The following is a 15,714-nucleotide window of genomic DNA, read 5'->3' as shown; positions in this document are numbered from 1 at the left end:
CTTTAGAACTAACCTCTGTTTTGTGCAATTCACGCACACTAACACAAAGTGTCATATAAATCGCGGGTGTAGGACGTAGCTTGTCACGCACACTAAACTAATATTCGTGGCCTGTTTTCATGTTAACAGCAAGAGACTATCTAGGCGTATAAATTATCTAAGATTTAAATTTAATTTTGAAACTATTTTTGTGTAAAGTTTAACTCGCTCCTGCGCTCCGTCAAATTTTTTCTAGGTCTGAGTAAGAGGATAAAAAAATACTCGAACTAAGTACATGTCCCTGCACTCGTTGGTGTTGACAATGGCGGATGACGTCACTGCGCAGCCTCCCGTATATAGGTGTATCAGCTGCAGAAAGCAACCAGTTCCACTGGTGGACTCTGCTTCGACACTCGTTCAGGATCACACACACGATGTTGCGGTTGATATACTTGTTCGGTTTTGTGTTAAGTGCGCGATGTGCCTCTGGTAATTGTTTTTTTTTAATGTCATAGTTTTGTGAGTAAATTAATATTAACTAATATAATATTTACCCCCAATATCTAATTCCAACCCATGATTCTAACACGAAAACACTATAATACTCTTATCACCAAAGTGTTATACTATTTTTACACTAACTACGTTTTTTAAAACTAACGTTCATTCCTACTATTTTTCTACATACTACGGTTTTTTAAAATTTACTTCATCCCAGTACTTTTCTACTTACTACGATGTTAAAAAATTATTGTTTATCCCTTAGACTATTTTTCTATTTACTACGATTTTATAAAATTTACGTTTATTTTTCTAGTAACAACGATTTTTTTTAATTTTGTGTTCACCCCTTTAACTATTATTCTACTATTATTATTTTTTAAATTTACGTTCATCCCTGTAACTATTTCTCTTATAATTACGATTTTTTTAACATTTATGAAAAAAAAACCTCGCTGATTTGGTTATTTAAAAAAACGTCATAGGAGCTTTTTTATGTAAATTATCTAACTTTTATCGTTGTTGAGTAATGTGAAATACACTTTAGAAATAAGTTTTTTCACCCCTTGCCGGGACTTGCAGAAAAAAAAACATTTCTCATTGTGTGTGTATCATTTAAATCTAAAATTTAACGAAAATGTAACTGTTGATTTAAGACTTTATCTGTCTGGATATGAAATACCTCGATTAAAAATACCTTATACCTTACAATAATCATATTTATAATAATAATAAAAATAAAACGTTTATTTTCAGATAACTACGATTCATTGTTCTTAAACTTATAATCTATCTATATATATATATATACATATATATACACTTTTACAAATGTTTTTATTTTTACCGGGACTTGAAGAGAAACAAAACTTTTTCACATTGTTTTAACCCTTTTTTTTTATGGAATAGGAGGACAAACGAGCGTACGGTTCACCTGGTGTTTAGTGATCACCGCCGCCTACATTCTCTTGCAACACCAGAGGATTCACAAGAGCGTTGCCGGCGTCGTATCGTCCCGGAAACAACGCACAAGGAAGCTCATTCCACAGCTTTGTAGTACGTGGAAGAAAGCTCCTTGAAAACCGCACTGTGGAGGACCGCCACACATCCAGATGGTGGGGATGATATCCTAATTTGTGGCGTGTCGTGCGAAGGTGGAATTCGGCGGCAGGAATCAGGTTGAACTCTTTTCATTTCTTCATAACTTTGAGGAACAAAGCCTTTAACGCGGATGTTTACTATAATATAAATAAACGTATTTTTCTAATATTAGCCTTCTTGACTCTAAGGCTTATATTTATTATTTCAAATATAAATATTAAATATATTTCCACTGCTTACTTGATGTATTCATATTTCAAAATACGTTTTGTTTTTTGTTTTCACTAGGAAACTGAAATATCTATCTATTCATCGATACGTATTACATATCTATATATATAAAAATGAATTGCTGTTCGTTAGTCTCGCTAAAACTCGAGAACGGCTGGACCGATTTGGCTAATTTTGGTCTTGAATTATTTGTGGAAGTCCAGGGAAGGTTTAAAAGGTTTTGAATAAATATGAAAGTGTTCGGAATTAAATAAAAACCCCCGTCGTCCGATATTTTTTTTGTATGGACATATTTTCTATGAGAGAATTTATTGAGGCACGGTTTGACAGTTCTGCTGTAAAACAATTTCATTACAACAAAAGGAAGCATATTTTACGAAATAACTCTTGATGTTATGAAATATTATTGACAAATTCATAAAAAACCCAGTATTTCATTTCATGTCGGGTCAACTTGTATACAATATAAATCCAGTGTCCTGATATTTGTTTCCAGTGAACTTCTGAACTAATGAACGGATTTTAATGGGGATTACTTCATGGAGTGCAGTTTAGTCCAACTTGACAGATAGGATAGTTTTTATTTTTCGATTTGGGACCCATAATTATTTTTATTTCCAATATTTTTTTTGTATGGACATATTTTGTATGAGAGAATTTATTGACGGACGGTTTGACAGTTCTTCTGTGAAACAATTTTTCATTATAACAACAGGGAGCACATATTTTTACGAAATAATTCTTGATGTTATGATATATTATTGACAAATTTATAAGAACAGTATTTATTTATTATGTAGAGAACAACGTCAATATTAAACAATAAAATATGTATATTTTCGTCTTTTCTTGATACGATAAATCAAGTAAACGTTGATTTATTATTCGTTTGTGTTTGAAACTAATTTTGTATGTGTTTTCAAATGATTTTCAGTTGTTACCCTCGAAAATCCTACATAATTTTCAGGCGATTTCAAAATACTAGAAGAATCTCAATATTATGTGTGTGACTGTAAACACATGTTCAGATTTGGTACAGCCGAATCATCGGCCGCGGTCTGGTACCGGATCATATTCAAATTAAAATATTTTTATTCAAAATAGGATGTGACATCACTTATTGAAAGTCAAAAAACCTACCATCCATTCCAAAATGAATGCCTCAGACCTGAGAAGAATGGGCGCAACAAACTCAGCGGGCTTTTTTTTCATCGAATAAATATTTTTACAAAGTAATATTGTACAATTAAACTAATTATTTAATAGCCTAAGGGCGGTCACTCCATTCCCAATCTGTGGTATCATTAAGAAAGTCATTTATGTTATTGTAACCTTTACCACACAAACGTTTTTCAATAATTCTTTTGAATAACGTTATACTTTTGTAAAAGCATATACATCGCCCCACAAAAGACTTACTTACTCTACTTAGCCGAGTAGTAGGCATCATAAGTTTATGTCTGTTCCTGGTGTTAACATTATGGTTATCACAGTTTCTGGCAAATTCACTTATGTGCCTATGAACATACATTACATTATCAAGAATATATTGAGAAGCAACAGTCAAGATGTTAATTTCTTTGAATTTTGCTCTCAATGATTCTTTAGGACCTAGGTTATAAATAGCGCGAATAGTCCTCTTCTGCAGCACAAATATTCGATGGTATGTCCCATCGTCATCATACTAAATTAGTATTATTAACATCCGGACCGTAACGAGTCCGACGCCGAACCAATTGGTGTGAAACGTCTACCGGGCTGTCCTGTGGTCCGGCCATGTGTTTAGGTTATAAGTTTGTCAGGTCGTATCCACGCCACCTCTGAACTGTTTGAAAGATTTTTTCTATCATGTATTCAAGGGTATGCTTCCAAATTGGTCCCAATGTTCAAAAATCGATGGTGGAACGTATAATCAAACATAATAAAGTTTTCGGTTTTTCCACAACAATATAAGTATATGTATACAGAAAACATCACTTTGTAAAGTGGCACTGATGATGAAGACCGGAAAATGGTCATTGGATCTTTTGTAAGGTCTTTTACGTGTGGCGACAAGATAGATAGGTGATGGTATGTGATGTAGGTACTATAACGAACCAATTCAAAGGGAATTAAAATATTACCTGTGAACTAATCTAACGGTGATGAAGCCGTTATGTTTTCATCGGAACTTCTTTATAAAACCGATATTCTAGAGTAGGTTAGGCTTATTAGAATAATTAAATTATTTATTTCATAAAATCCTAAGCACGTGACATCACTTATTTGTTCAAGTATTGTATAACAAAACATGGGCCTACAGAGGTTTTATATTATTTAGGCAAGACAAAATTCTTAAATAGCTTCCTAAAGACAAATTGAAACAAGAAAGAAGTAAGTGAGTACGTATAACATTCAGTTTACTTCCGTTTGTGTGTGTGTGTGGGTTATGTGTATACCTTATGTGGGGCATTTGGGTATTATGATGAGAGTTTTATAGACGGAAATGTAATCACAACATTAGTTATTTTGACTGTCGTAATCGTTTGATATTAAATATTTAATTAATAATAAGATAAAATAATAAAATAATTGAGACTATTTCTATATATAAATATCGTTTAATTAGATTATAATGGAGTTGTCCCTTGTAACTTGTAACGTTACAAAGTTTTATACTCGTAAATCCAAAAAAAATACTTTAAAATCAAATGTCTGGAATTAAGTTTCTTCAACCTTAAAAGACGTGTAAAAAAATGTGTGTGTACTTATGTACCTACGCACGCAAGAATTCATACTTTAATGACATTGAAAATCAAAAACCATTGTAATAAAAAACAGATGTGGTGTCGCGAGACACCAGGTAGGAACGAAGTTCCTTCGGCTAATAAAAAATATAAATATAAATGAAATATTTTTTATGAGAGAACTTTCGTTACAATATTTAAATAAATTGTTTATTTTTCAAATCAGATTTCATAATATTGTAAAAATATTTTCAAACAGAGAACGTGGTGCCATCTTACATGCCGTAGTAAAGTTACGTGGTCATCGAATTCATATTACCGCCATCTCTAGAAGGGTTTTTAAATTACGATACAGTTTAATGCAACCAAAATGTAATGTTTATATAAATGTATGGAACAATTGTAGAGTTGCTATCCATCTTAATTTTTTTAAGTTATATTACATCTATTACTTGATTGCCAATGACAAGATTGTCAACTCTGCTAACATTTCTTGCACTCACATAATAAAGTCCATTAGAAAGAGAAAGATATTATACACTACTCGCTTGTGTATACAACTGTCGCGCCTGCGCACGTCTCATTTAACGGTTTTATTCCACGGACTTTTTCTGACGGTTTTACTATCACATTTTTTTCAGTTCGGTCCCGCAGCAAAATCCCTATCTCCTCCAAGCCTGCCGTATGGAACTTCGTTCCATTTAGGTATTAAATACAACCAATGAAATTGATCAAACTGCAAAGTAGGGTTAGATATTCACGCAATATTAAACTATAAACTTTAATCGCTCGACGCGGCACAAAATTCTGTAGAAAAATGACACATCTCCTCTCCTCTCCGCTTGATCCATTTCCACCGAAGCTAAGGGGAGATGAGATATGGAAATAACGAATATAATTGGTTATCAAAATACACCTACTGTCCTGTTTGGTGGACACCGCGCCTAAAACTTTTTATTTACCGGCATCGTATGGTAAGTAGGCTTCATAAGCTAGAGAAATATGGAAATTCTTTACATATTCCATTCAAAATGATCAGATGATTATTAAGTATTAGTTGTGTAAATTTGATAATATTTTTGTTTTTACCGATAATTCAATATTCAGAATATAAAACAAAACCAATCATGACAGGAAGCGGTTACTATGTTTTATATTTCAAATCACTGACCTGTTTAAATACCACTGGACTGTTCCACATGGTTGACAGCAAAATTTTTGTGCCAATTTAAAGCGCCACTCGCGAGCGTCCAGAGAACTAATTTTAACGTATAGTACAAATGGCTGCGACAGAAGGTTACAGGACTCTGAAGTATATCCGCATTTTGAATTAATATCGTTCGTTTTCCGTGTTATTTATACTTCAAGAATCAACGTAATAAAGTACATATTGTTTTTTGTAAATAGTTTCCCCCCCATCTATTGATGTTTGCTGAGGTTCTCATCACTAGTTTTAGTACCGCAGACTCTCACTACATGGCCAACAGCGCCCAAATTGCGAATATCAAACAGGCACGATAGCACTTTGACAGCCGCCAGTCCAGTGGTCCTTCGCAATTACGAGGAAAACGGTTTTGCTCGATGGATAGATGAATGTTTAGCAATATGATACGGATATTAAAATATGCGGATAATCTCTCACAATCTATTTACATTTTCTATTGTCTGTATAAACAAGAGGCTCGGAAGACACGTTGACAACAGTTTTATCAATGCAAAATCTGGTTGAAAGCATCCATCAATTAAAGAATGCTTAACGGCATTACAAATACAATACAACTTGGCACAAAGTTATATCTGAGGATAAACTAAGAGTATGCAAAATGTTGACTATATCGCTGACAGCACATTTCTTTGTTAAATATTTCTTAAGGTTTCCGAATGTCAAGAAACTTTGCAAATAAACGCGGTAAACTTTATACGTCCATAATATGAAACAATCGTATGTTGCTATTACTCTGCCAAGTGTTTATGGTTTCTCGTATTGACGAACTAAATCGTCTATGTGTGGCTAATTAGGGACCGATAATACCCCACTGTTGTTGTCAAAGATTAACTTTAACTATCGTATAGATAAACGAAACATGCAAGACAGTAGAATATACCTAACGGAGACACAGCAACCTAGAAAAGAAAGCGAATCTATAATAATATAGTAATACTGTAACCGATTTTGAATGGCATGTCTTAATTTGTTCGCCATGATTGGCATTAGCTCCTTGGCTCGAATATTAAACTACAAGCTAAGGCCACAATACAGTAATAGATCAGTACTTTAACTTCATACTAGAGCACCCGAATCGACTCACGTACACATACACACTATTTACACGACCGCTAAGCAATCTTGGGAAGACAAAATTATTGAGTGCCACGCTGTACGCCGTCGAGACTGGGCGCTGTCCGAGTTAAATTAGCTATGCACAACGCCGTCTGCAACATCAATGTTTTTACTAACGCATGACCACGTCTATGGCCATGGTGGAGCCTTCGAAAATTAAATTTGAACAACATTTCTTTATTTCGTAGCGCCATTTATAACACCATGCAAGAGCGGAGACCAAACCTGCCTGATTACCTCCGCGAGAGCCGCGCTGCCTCACCTGGTGCCAGGAGTACCAGAGCTCGGCATAAAGTCCATGGATCCCATGCACATTGACACCATCGAGAGCAATCAGGGCGACCTGAAGCTGCACTTCAAGGACACTACAATGACAGGCATCAGGGGATGCTCCATCGATAGTATTAAGTAAGTATTGTTCGATGTAAGATAAAAACTTACAGTGAAAATGAGTTAAATAACAAAATTATAACTCAAGTATCCTGCTTTGAAATTAATTTAGCTTAACTTAGCGATAATTATACCAGTGGGAGGCTCCTTTGCACAGGATGCCGGCTAAATTAACCACAACGGCGCCTATTTCTGCCATAAAGCAGTAATATGTAAATGCTGATCTAAACAGCTGTTTAGATGCTGGTTAGGTAGGCCACAGAAACGCCTTTTTTGCCATCAATTGCCGTTTAGCTGTATGCATACAATACTTGTGTTTCAGTTTGAGTGGCACCCTAGCTAGAGAAATTACTAAGGTTATGAGACTAAGGGGTATATTTAGTCGGGATACCATGGTGGCGCAACCAGTCACGTCACCGTGGTGTCCGTAAGCAACCAAACTAGTCTTTCCTTTCCGGGAAACTCTGACAGCAGGGTGCCTCATTTCGGCGTGATTTTGAGCGTTTTTCATATAATTAGTTAATTGATTGCTTACAATTAGGATAATTTGAGTGAATGTATCTGAAAGCTATTAAAACAAGCATAAAAACATGTTATAAACAAAATAGGGGTCAGAATTTGGTGAGGGATTAGTGTGCCGTACGGCACTTTCGGTTTTGGTGTATCTGAAAAATCTTGTGTCTTGGGACACTGCCAATTTTTGAAGGCTAGACACTAGAGTCATGACACATCTGAGATCTCATCACCAAATTGGTAGCGAAACTAAACTCTCTATAGCTAGTATGCTGTATGGTGTTTTCTGTGTATTTATTGTGAGTGTTTAAAAGCTGCGCAGGATACAAATAAGAAGAATGGTACATACCTACGCTTTGCTTATGTTTGAGTCATTAAGTCCGTAGGTAGGTTACCTTATTTTGTTTATAAGCAACGACTCCGCCTAAAAATGGCAATCTCTTTAAAAATTTGAGTTGTCTAAAAAAGCAATTGAAAAATAATATTTTTATATTGTAGGGGAGTTTTTTTCTTTTTTCATATATTTATTAAAACTTAAACATCACCATACAATTGAATATGACCCAAATAACGTAGCATTGATGGGATATTATACCCTTTCTGATTAACGCAGTATACGTTCTTGGTAGTGCCGCCGTGGTGTCCGAGTGAAAAATAGCCCTTAAAATCTAATGTCTCAAAGTGACGGACACAATCGGTTTTAAAGAATCCTTAGCGATATTGATTGTAATGGGCCGGCCCATTATCATCAGGTGAATGTCCTGCTCCATTCGTCACTATCCTACTAGTATCTTCGATTTCGTGGCGTGCGTCCGTGCAGAATGGAATGTCGCCATGGCAACTTACGGCCGTTCCCAATTTTCACTCTTTTTCCGGTTGAGGCCTACTTAAGATAAAATCGTAACTATCGTTGACTTTTCTGTCCCAATAAGGTTATCGACGGTAACTCACCTTATCCGTACATGCTGTCTGTCAATGGAAGGACGTATAGCTTACCAGCGATAGAAGTTTGTATGGAAATTGAAATTCACGCGTATTGTACGCGCGTCATTCTTATCACCTTATATTGGATAAGGTGATAAGAATGACTTATCGAGTATATAGGGACATAGGTATAATTTGGCCCAGTAGTTTTCATTTTATGAACGTTCATGTTTACGTGGATGATGTCATTGTTTATGTGGAAGATGTAATTTTATTTTGTGTAAGGCCTTTTTACGAGTTTTCATTTAGGTTTATTATAGGTTATATTACCCCGTGTCCCGATAAGTGGGTCTTCTACCTGTCATTCATAGCTAACAAACGTTCTCCAGGATATTTCACTCTCTCACAAGAACGTGAAATAGAGTTTCGAACTGCATTTTTTTCAGGCGCGCGGCACCTTTTATAGGCCTGCCCAATCCTACTTTAAAAAAATTTCTCTTTAATGTATTACTATTATGACAATATAAAGGAACGAAAAGTTTTAGTTTACCTGATGTTATCGAGAAATAACCTACTGTGATTTACAACAAAACAACCTTTACCAGTGGGAGGCTCCTTTGCACAGGATGCTGGCTAGATTATGGGTACCACAACGGCACCTATTTCTACCGTGAAGCAGTATTGTGTAATCATTATTGTGTTTCGGTCTGAAGGGCTCCGTAGTTAGCGAAATTACTGGGCAAATGAGACTTAACATCTTATGTATCAAGATGACAAGCGCAATCCGTGAGCGGCACTGCATTGTAATGGGTAGAGCGTATCAATTACCATTGGGTTAACGTCCTGCTCGTCTCGTCCCTTATTTTCATAAAAAAAAACCTTAACAGACACTAAAAAGTAAAGGTAAAAGTACGTAGACACCTTAAAAAGTAGTTCTTTATTATAGCGTTGGCAACCCCACATACACGTAAGACGATACTCTGCGGGTAATGCGATTTATTAAGTCAGTTGTGAAGTTATATGAAGCGTTGTTCGTTTGCGGTGACAACACAAGGTTGCTTGTGACGAGTCAATAAACAAACACGACTATATCAATATTATTGTACCTAATCTATTTAGTTTGTACTTCTCGCAACTGGCCCGTGTACATAGTCGATATTATGAGCTCTGGTCGATACAGTTATATGTGAGTTCATGTATGTGGAATAGAGTAACACTCATAATATTTGGTTTCATCATTATCATTTCAACCGGGAGACGTCCACAGCTAAACAAAGGCCACCCCCAAAGATCGCCATGACGATCGGTCCTACGCTGCCCTCATCCAACCTATTCCAGCGATCTTGACCAGATCGTCGGTCCATCTTGTGGGGGCCTACCAACACTACGTCTTCCGGTACGGGATCGCCATTCGAGGACTTTACTGCCCCAACGGCTATCTGACCGTCGAGCTATGTGTCCTGCCCACTGCCACTAGTTTTGCAACCATCGGAGTTATGTCAATAACTTTGGTTCTCCTACGGATCTCCTCATTTCTGATTTCTATCTCGCAGGGAAACTCCGAGAATAGCCCTCTCCATTGCCCGCTGAGCGACAATGAGCTTCCTCATAACGCCCATAATTTTTAGTTTTATCTGGCTTAGTAAATATATATTACATTTAAAAAATATTTGAATTTTCCAGTACAAACCATCAATTTCATAGCTATTTTAACCCCTAATAATATATTCACGTACTTTAATTGCTCTAATACCTATAATGCATGCGTGTTTACACATTATCACGTTTTAACCGACTTCAAAAAGGAGAATTATGATCCAATTTTCATGATTAGTTTGATGCGGAAAGTTTGCCATGTGGCCATACAAATTTTACATAGTTGGGCCCATTAGTTTTCATTTTATGAATATTTTTGTATACGTGGATGATGTTATTATATTTTGTGTCCTGCTTTTTAGGAGTTTTCATCTAGATTGATTATATATTATTATATTAGTATAAAATTACTTAATAAATATTTAATTTAATATACCTCTTATATCTTTAATATTTATAAAAAACTATTATTATACAGTATAACCGTACAAAAACACTTATTAGTGGGTTATCAAATAATGTGTTGTCTATCAAAGAAAAATATTACATAGAAGAGAATGATTTAAAAAGAGAAATTGTTGAGTTAAATGATTTTATCAACATAATACATATTCTTTACAAATCTGTGGTAGTGTTAAGGTATAATATATATGAAAAGGCGGCTATTTGGCCGATAATTCGCCAAAATAGCGCATGATTGTAACCATTTTTTGACGGTTTATATAAAGCTTATATTTGACTAAAAATAATTTTATATTTACAGAATATGAGAAGAAATAGTAGATTGTTAACCGAGGGTCGAAAGAATCAATTCCCGAGGTATTTAGACGCCCGAGCGCAGCGCGGGTGGCTATGGTCCGATTAGGAATTGATTCTTACCTATACCCGTGTTAAACACTCTACTTTTCATTTCGAATATGAGGAAAATAAAACTAGTTGTTTATCTTAACTATTTATTGATAATATATAATAATATTTGTAGTACCTATTTAAAATTAATTGTCAAATTAGGACAATTTATGTCGACTTTTTAAATTTTAAATATGGAGCTAACCGCGTAATTGTTGCGGCTTATTCCGCTCAAAGAAATTTGCGCTAAGTTCACACTGGCTGTTTAGAAAGTCACATGGCCGCAGATTTTTTTTTAATTAGTTTTTATTACGTAAAACGTCACAGCTGACAGCAGTTCTATTTTTAAAGCTCAGTCCGGCCCTTAGGTGGGAAGTAATTTGTATGAGTTTTTCCCTCTCTATTGAGGGAAGCAGCATTTTCCACCCAATAATCAGATCAAAACAACATGACTTTCCGAGTATGAGAAATGAAAAATAATTTTTCTATGCATTTCTATTTTATATACACAGTGCGAATGAAAATCGCCAAAATGTCCCTTACTTTTACAGTTCGGCCATGCTAATTGTTCAATCTAGATTAAATTTATTAAATGTACACCAATAATATTTAAGATGACATGGATTTGTTAATTTGCTAAAGAAAATTGTATTATGTTTGTAATAAATTTAAAATGCTTCTTATTCTGTATTAAAACTATGGCGATCTTGTGTTTTTTTTATAAAAATAAGGGACGAGACAAGCAGGACGTTCAGCTGATGGTAATGAATACTCCCTGCCCATAACAATGCAGTGCCGCTCAGGATTCTTGAAAATCCCAAAAATTCTGAGTGGCACTACAACTGCGCTCGTCACCTTGAGACTTATGATGCTAAGTCTCATTTGCCCAGTAATTTCACTAGCTACGGCGCCCTTCAGTCTGAAACACAGTAATGCTTACACATTACTGCTTTACGGTAGAAAAAGGCGCCGTTGTGGTACCCATAATCGAGCCTAGCTATATGTGTGAGAAAGGTAACCTAGCTCCGCTCGTTTCCTCAAGGCTATCGGCTCGGTCCCCAGCCTAAAGAAAAATAGTTTTTTTTTTATGGAATAGCAGGACAAACGAGCGTACGGGTCACCTGGTGTTAAGTTATCACCGCCGCCCACATTCTCTTGCAACACCAGAGGAATCATAAGAGCGTTGCCGGCCTTTAAGGAAGGTGTACGCGCTTTTTTGAAGGTACCCATGTCGTATCGTCCCGGAAACACCGCACAAGGAAGCTCATTCCACAGCTTCGTAGTACGTGGAAGAAAGCTCCTTGAAAACCGCACTGTGGAGGACCGCCACACATCCAAATCCACATCCATAGTTATAATTAATTATAAACGATCATTAATATTCATGATACAAGCTTTTGCATCTAACGGTACTCGAACTCGGAATCCTTTACGGGGTGTTATCGTGGAGTGTGATTATTAAACAATTTGTTTTTATTCAAGGTGATAACCCTCACTTCTGGGATAAATTACACAAATTATCTACTTAATTTCTCGCGGTCCGTGCGAGCGCTATTAAACTGAGCCAACCGTTCGAGTGACGTATCGTTGATAAATCTTGTGTGTTGTTCAACTCTCAGGATGTGGCTTCATCTACAGGATCTACTTTACAGCTGTTGTGCGCCGTTGTGGTACCCATAACCTAGGCGGCATCCTGTGCAAAGGAGCCTTCCTCTTGTATATATATTCTTGGTTTATTCTGAAGTTTAATAACTTTATACCAAGTTTTTTTTGTAAGGCCGTAAATCTATGGGGTATTCCTATTTGTATTGTTCATAATGCCGTTATTTTAGGCATGACTTAAACAAAATGAAGCAGTCAATATCGCTGAAGTGTAACATGGAGCTGGTGGGAGAGTACCTGCTGTCGGGGCAGCTTCTCATACTGCCCGTTCAGGGCCAGGGGAAATACAAGATCGATATCCGTAAGTTACATCTTTGTTTTGCATTTTAGGCTTACATTATTTATACGTCTAGATAGATTATGACACCTGTGAAAACGTAGAACTCTGTCGAGTCTATTTCTATAGACTTTATAACTAACCTCTATTTTGAGCAATTCACGCACACTAACACAAAGTGTCATACAAAGCGCGAGTGTAGGACGTAGCTTTGTCACACACAGTAAGTCTTCGCTACAAGGACTCCTTTTAGTTGTGCGGCTTGTTGGTGTTATCTGAACCGGGGGATTTCTCTATTTTTATTTATTTTCAATTTTTTATACAACTTCTACATATTGACATTTATTTATTAGTTGTGATTCAGTAGACATATGAGTTACAAGAGGTCTATGGTAGCTGAAGCACCTATGATACAAATGGTCCCTTTGACCAATTAACAGGGTGTCGTATTTACGTAACGCCCGTTCACGAGTATGACGCACAGACCATCCATCGGTTACCTTGGTCATAGTTTAGGAAAGGTGCCCAACTATGTGCTTTCTAAATGCTTTCATAAAAGAATCATTTTTTATATTCCCCAGCGGCCATTTTGAAATTTGCTTGAAAATTTTTATCATTATTTGTTTAATCATGGTATTGGTTGAAAATGACGCCGGCTGTGTAGAATAAATAGTAAAATAGTAACAGAAGTTTCACTTAATAATACCTTTAAAGGAAATAGTTACTTAAATTCGAGTAAATAAGATTCATTTTAAAGCGCATACAGTTCGTAACCGCATTGGATTCATCACACATTGATAAATTAGTTTACGCACTCTACAACCTCATCTACTTACTCACCACTACCTATACTGCCACTTAAGTCCTAATTAGAAACAGTGACATCTTTTTTGTGTGCTAATGAACATCTATAATTACGCCACAATTAATACTATAATTATTACATCGATGAACAATAATAATTGCTACAAATTACAATATTTCATGTGATCCACGTTTCCTCAGGTGACATTGTCATCAAGGTGGCGACTGACCTCAAGAGTGAGGCTGGAGAAGATGGCAAGCAGCACTGGCGCATCACAAAGTGGAAAGACTCTTTCAAAGTACTCACCGGCGCCACATTTCAATTTGACAACCTGTTCAATGGAAACAAGCTCTTAGGTGAGAACAATGATCATGAAAAAGTATTACATTAAAAAAATAATATTATCTAGTACATTTTTTTTATGGAAAAGGAAGATAAACGAGCGTACGAGTCATCTGGTGTTAAGTGGTCACATTCTCTTGCAACACGATTGGAATCACAGAACCGTTGCCGGACTTTAAGGAAGGTGTACGCGCTTTTTTTAAGGGTACCCATGTCGTAGCGTCCCGGAAACACCGCACAAGGAACCTCATTCCACAGCTTTGTTGTACGTGGAAGAAAGTTCCTTGAAAATCGCGCTGTGGAGGACCGCCACACACGCAGATGGTGGGGATGATATCCTAATTTGTGGCGTGTTGTGTGAAGGTGGAGTTCGGTGGCAGGAATCAGGTGAAACAGCTCTTCGGAACACTCTCGGTGATAAATACGGTAGAAGACACACAATGAAGAGACGTCTCTACGCAACGCCAAGTTATCCAGCCATTCGCAGAGCAATGGGACCCCGATAATTCACGTACATTGAAACTATAACGTGATTTGAACGATAATCATTGGCTCTTTCAGGTGATCCTGTATTGCAGTTTGTGAACAGCAATTGGAAGGATGTGATGCAGGAGATAGCGCCACCCATAGTGCACGCTGTATTGGCAGAGATCATCGAGGCTGTCCAAGCCTTGTACGCGGCTGTACCGGCTGAAGAACTTTATGTGCAATAAACAAAATGTAATTTATTTATTTAATACAAATACTGTTTTTATTTACTCAACTATTAAAAACTCCTAAAATTTCCTTAAATACCGGTTACTTCCACCTAAATAAAACCGTTTAAATCTATCTATATATATCAAAATGAATTGCTGTTCGTTAGTCTCGCTAAAACTCGAGAACGGCTGGACAGATTTGGCAAATTTAGGTCTTGAATTATTTGTGGAAGTCCAGAGAAGGTTTAAAAGGTGAATAAATAGGAAAATGCTGCTAAACTAAATAAAAACAACAAATTTGTTTTTCCTTTGATGTGTCCATACATAATTTCTATGAGAGAATTTATTGACCCACGGTTTGACAGTTCTGCGGTGAAACAATTTCATTACGACAGCAGGGTGCATATCAAAGTGCATATTTTACAAAGTAATTTTTGATGTTATGATATATTATTGACAAATTCATATAAAAACATTATTTTTTTATTATTTATTATACATTTATACATTTTTTATTATACAGAACAACGTCTGTCGGGTCAGCTAGTTGTAAATAAATATCATGCGTAGGTTATAGCCTAAAGCCTTCTCTATAAAACAATGTATAGAGCTCGTGTTCCAATAGATGAATAAAGCCGCCACCAAACCAAGTGTCGCAAGTCAGTTCATGTACCGTAAAAAGTTGTGAGATCCATGTAATATCATGTCGGTGAATTTGTCTTTTATATTTACAATAAATAGATTAACTTGGCATTCGCATGAAAATACAATGTATCCCA

General features: G+C 36.1%; 1 protein-coding gene across 1 annotated transcript; it reads left to right on the top strand.

Moving 5' to 3' along the window:
• Positions 1–327: 327 nt before the first annotated feature.
• LOC126974484 (uncharacterized) lies at positions 328–14,980 on the top strand. The gene is made up of 5 exons (XM_050821998.1): positions 328–468; positions 7,068–7,287; positions 12,984–13,114; positions 14,096–14,251; positions 14,799–14,980. Exons 1-5 carry the CDS (start codon positions 414–416, stop codon positions 14,948–14,950), a joined length of 714 nt encoding a protein of 237 aa, XP_050677955.1. The 5' UTR covers positions 328–413; the 3' UTR covers positions 14,951–14,980.
• Positions 14,981–15,714: the final 734 nt, after the last annotated feature.

The sequence above is a fragment of the Leptidea sinapis genome, chromosome 32, assembly GCF_905404315.1.
Source record: "Leptidea sinapis chromosome 32, ilLepSina1.1, whole genome shotgun sequence".
NCBI classification, from domain to species: domain Eukaryota; kingdom Metazoa; phylum Arthropoda; class Insecta; order Lepidoptera; family Pieridae; genus Leptidea; species Leptidea sinapis.
This window is presented reverse-complemented; position numbering and strand designations above follow the sequence as displayed.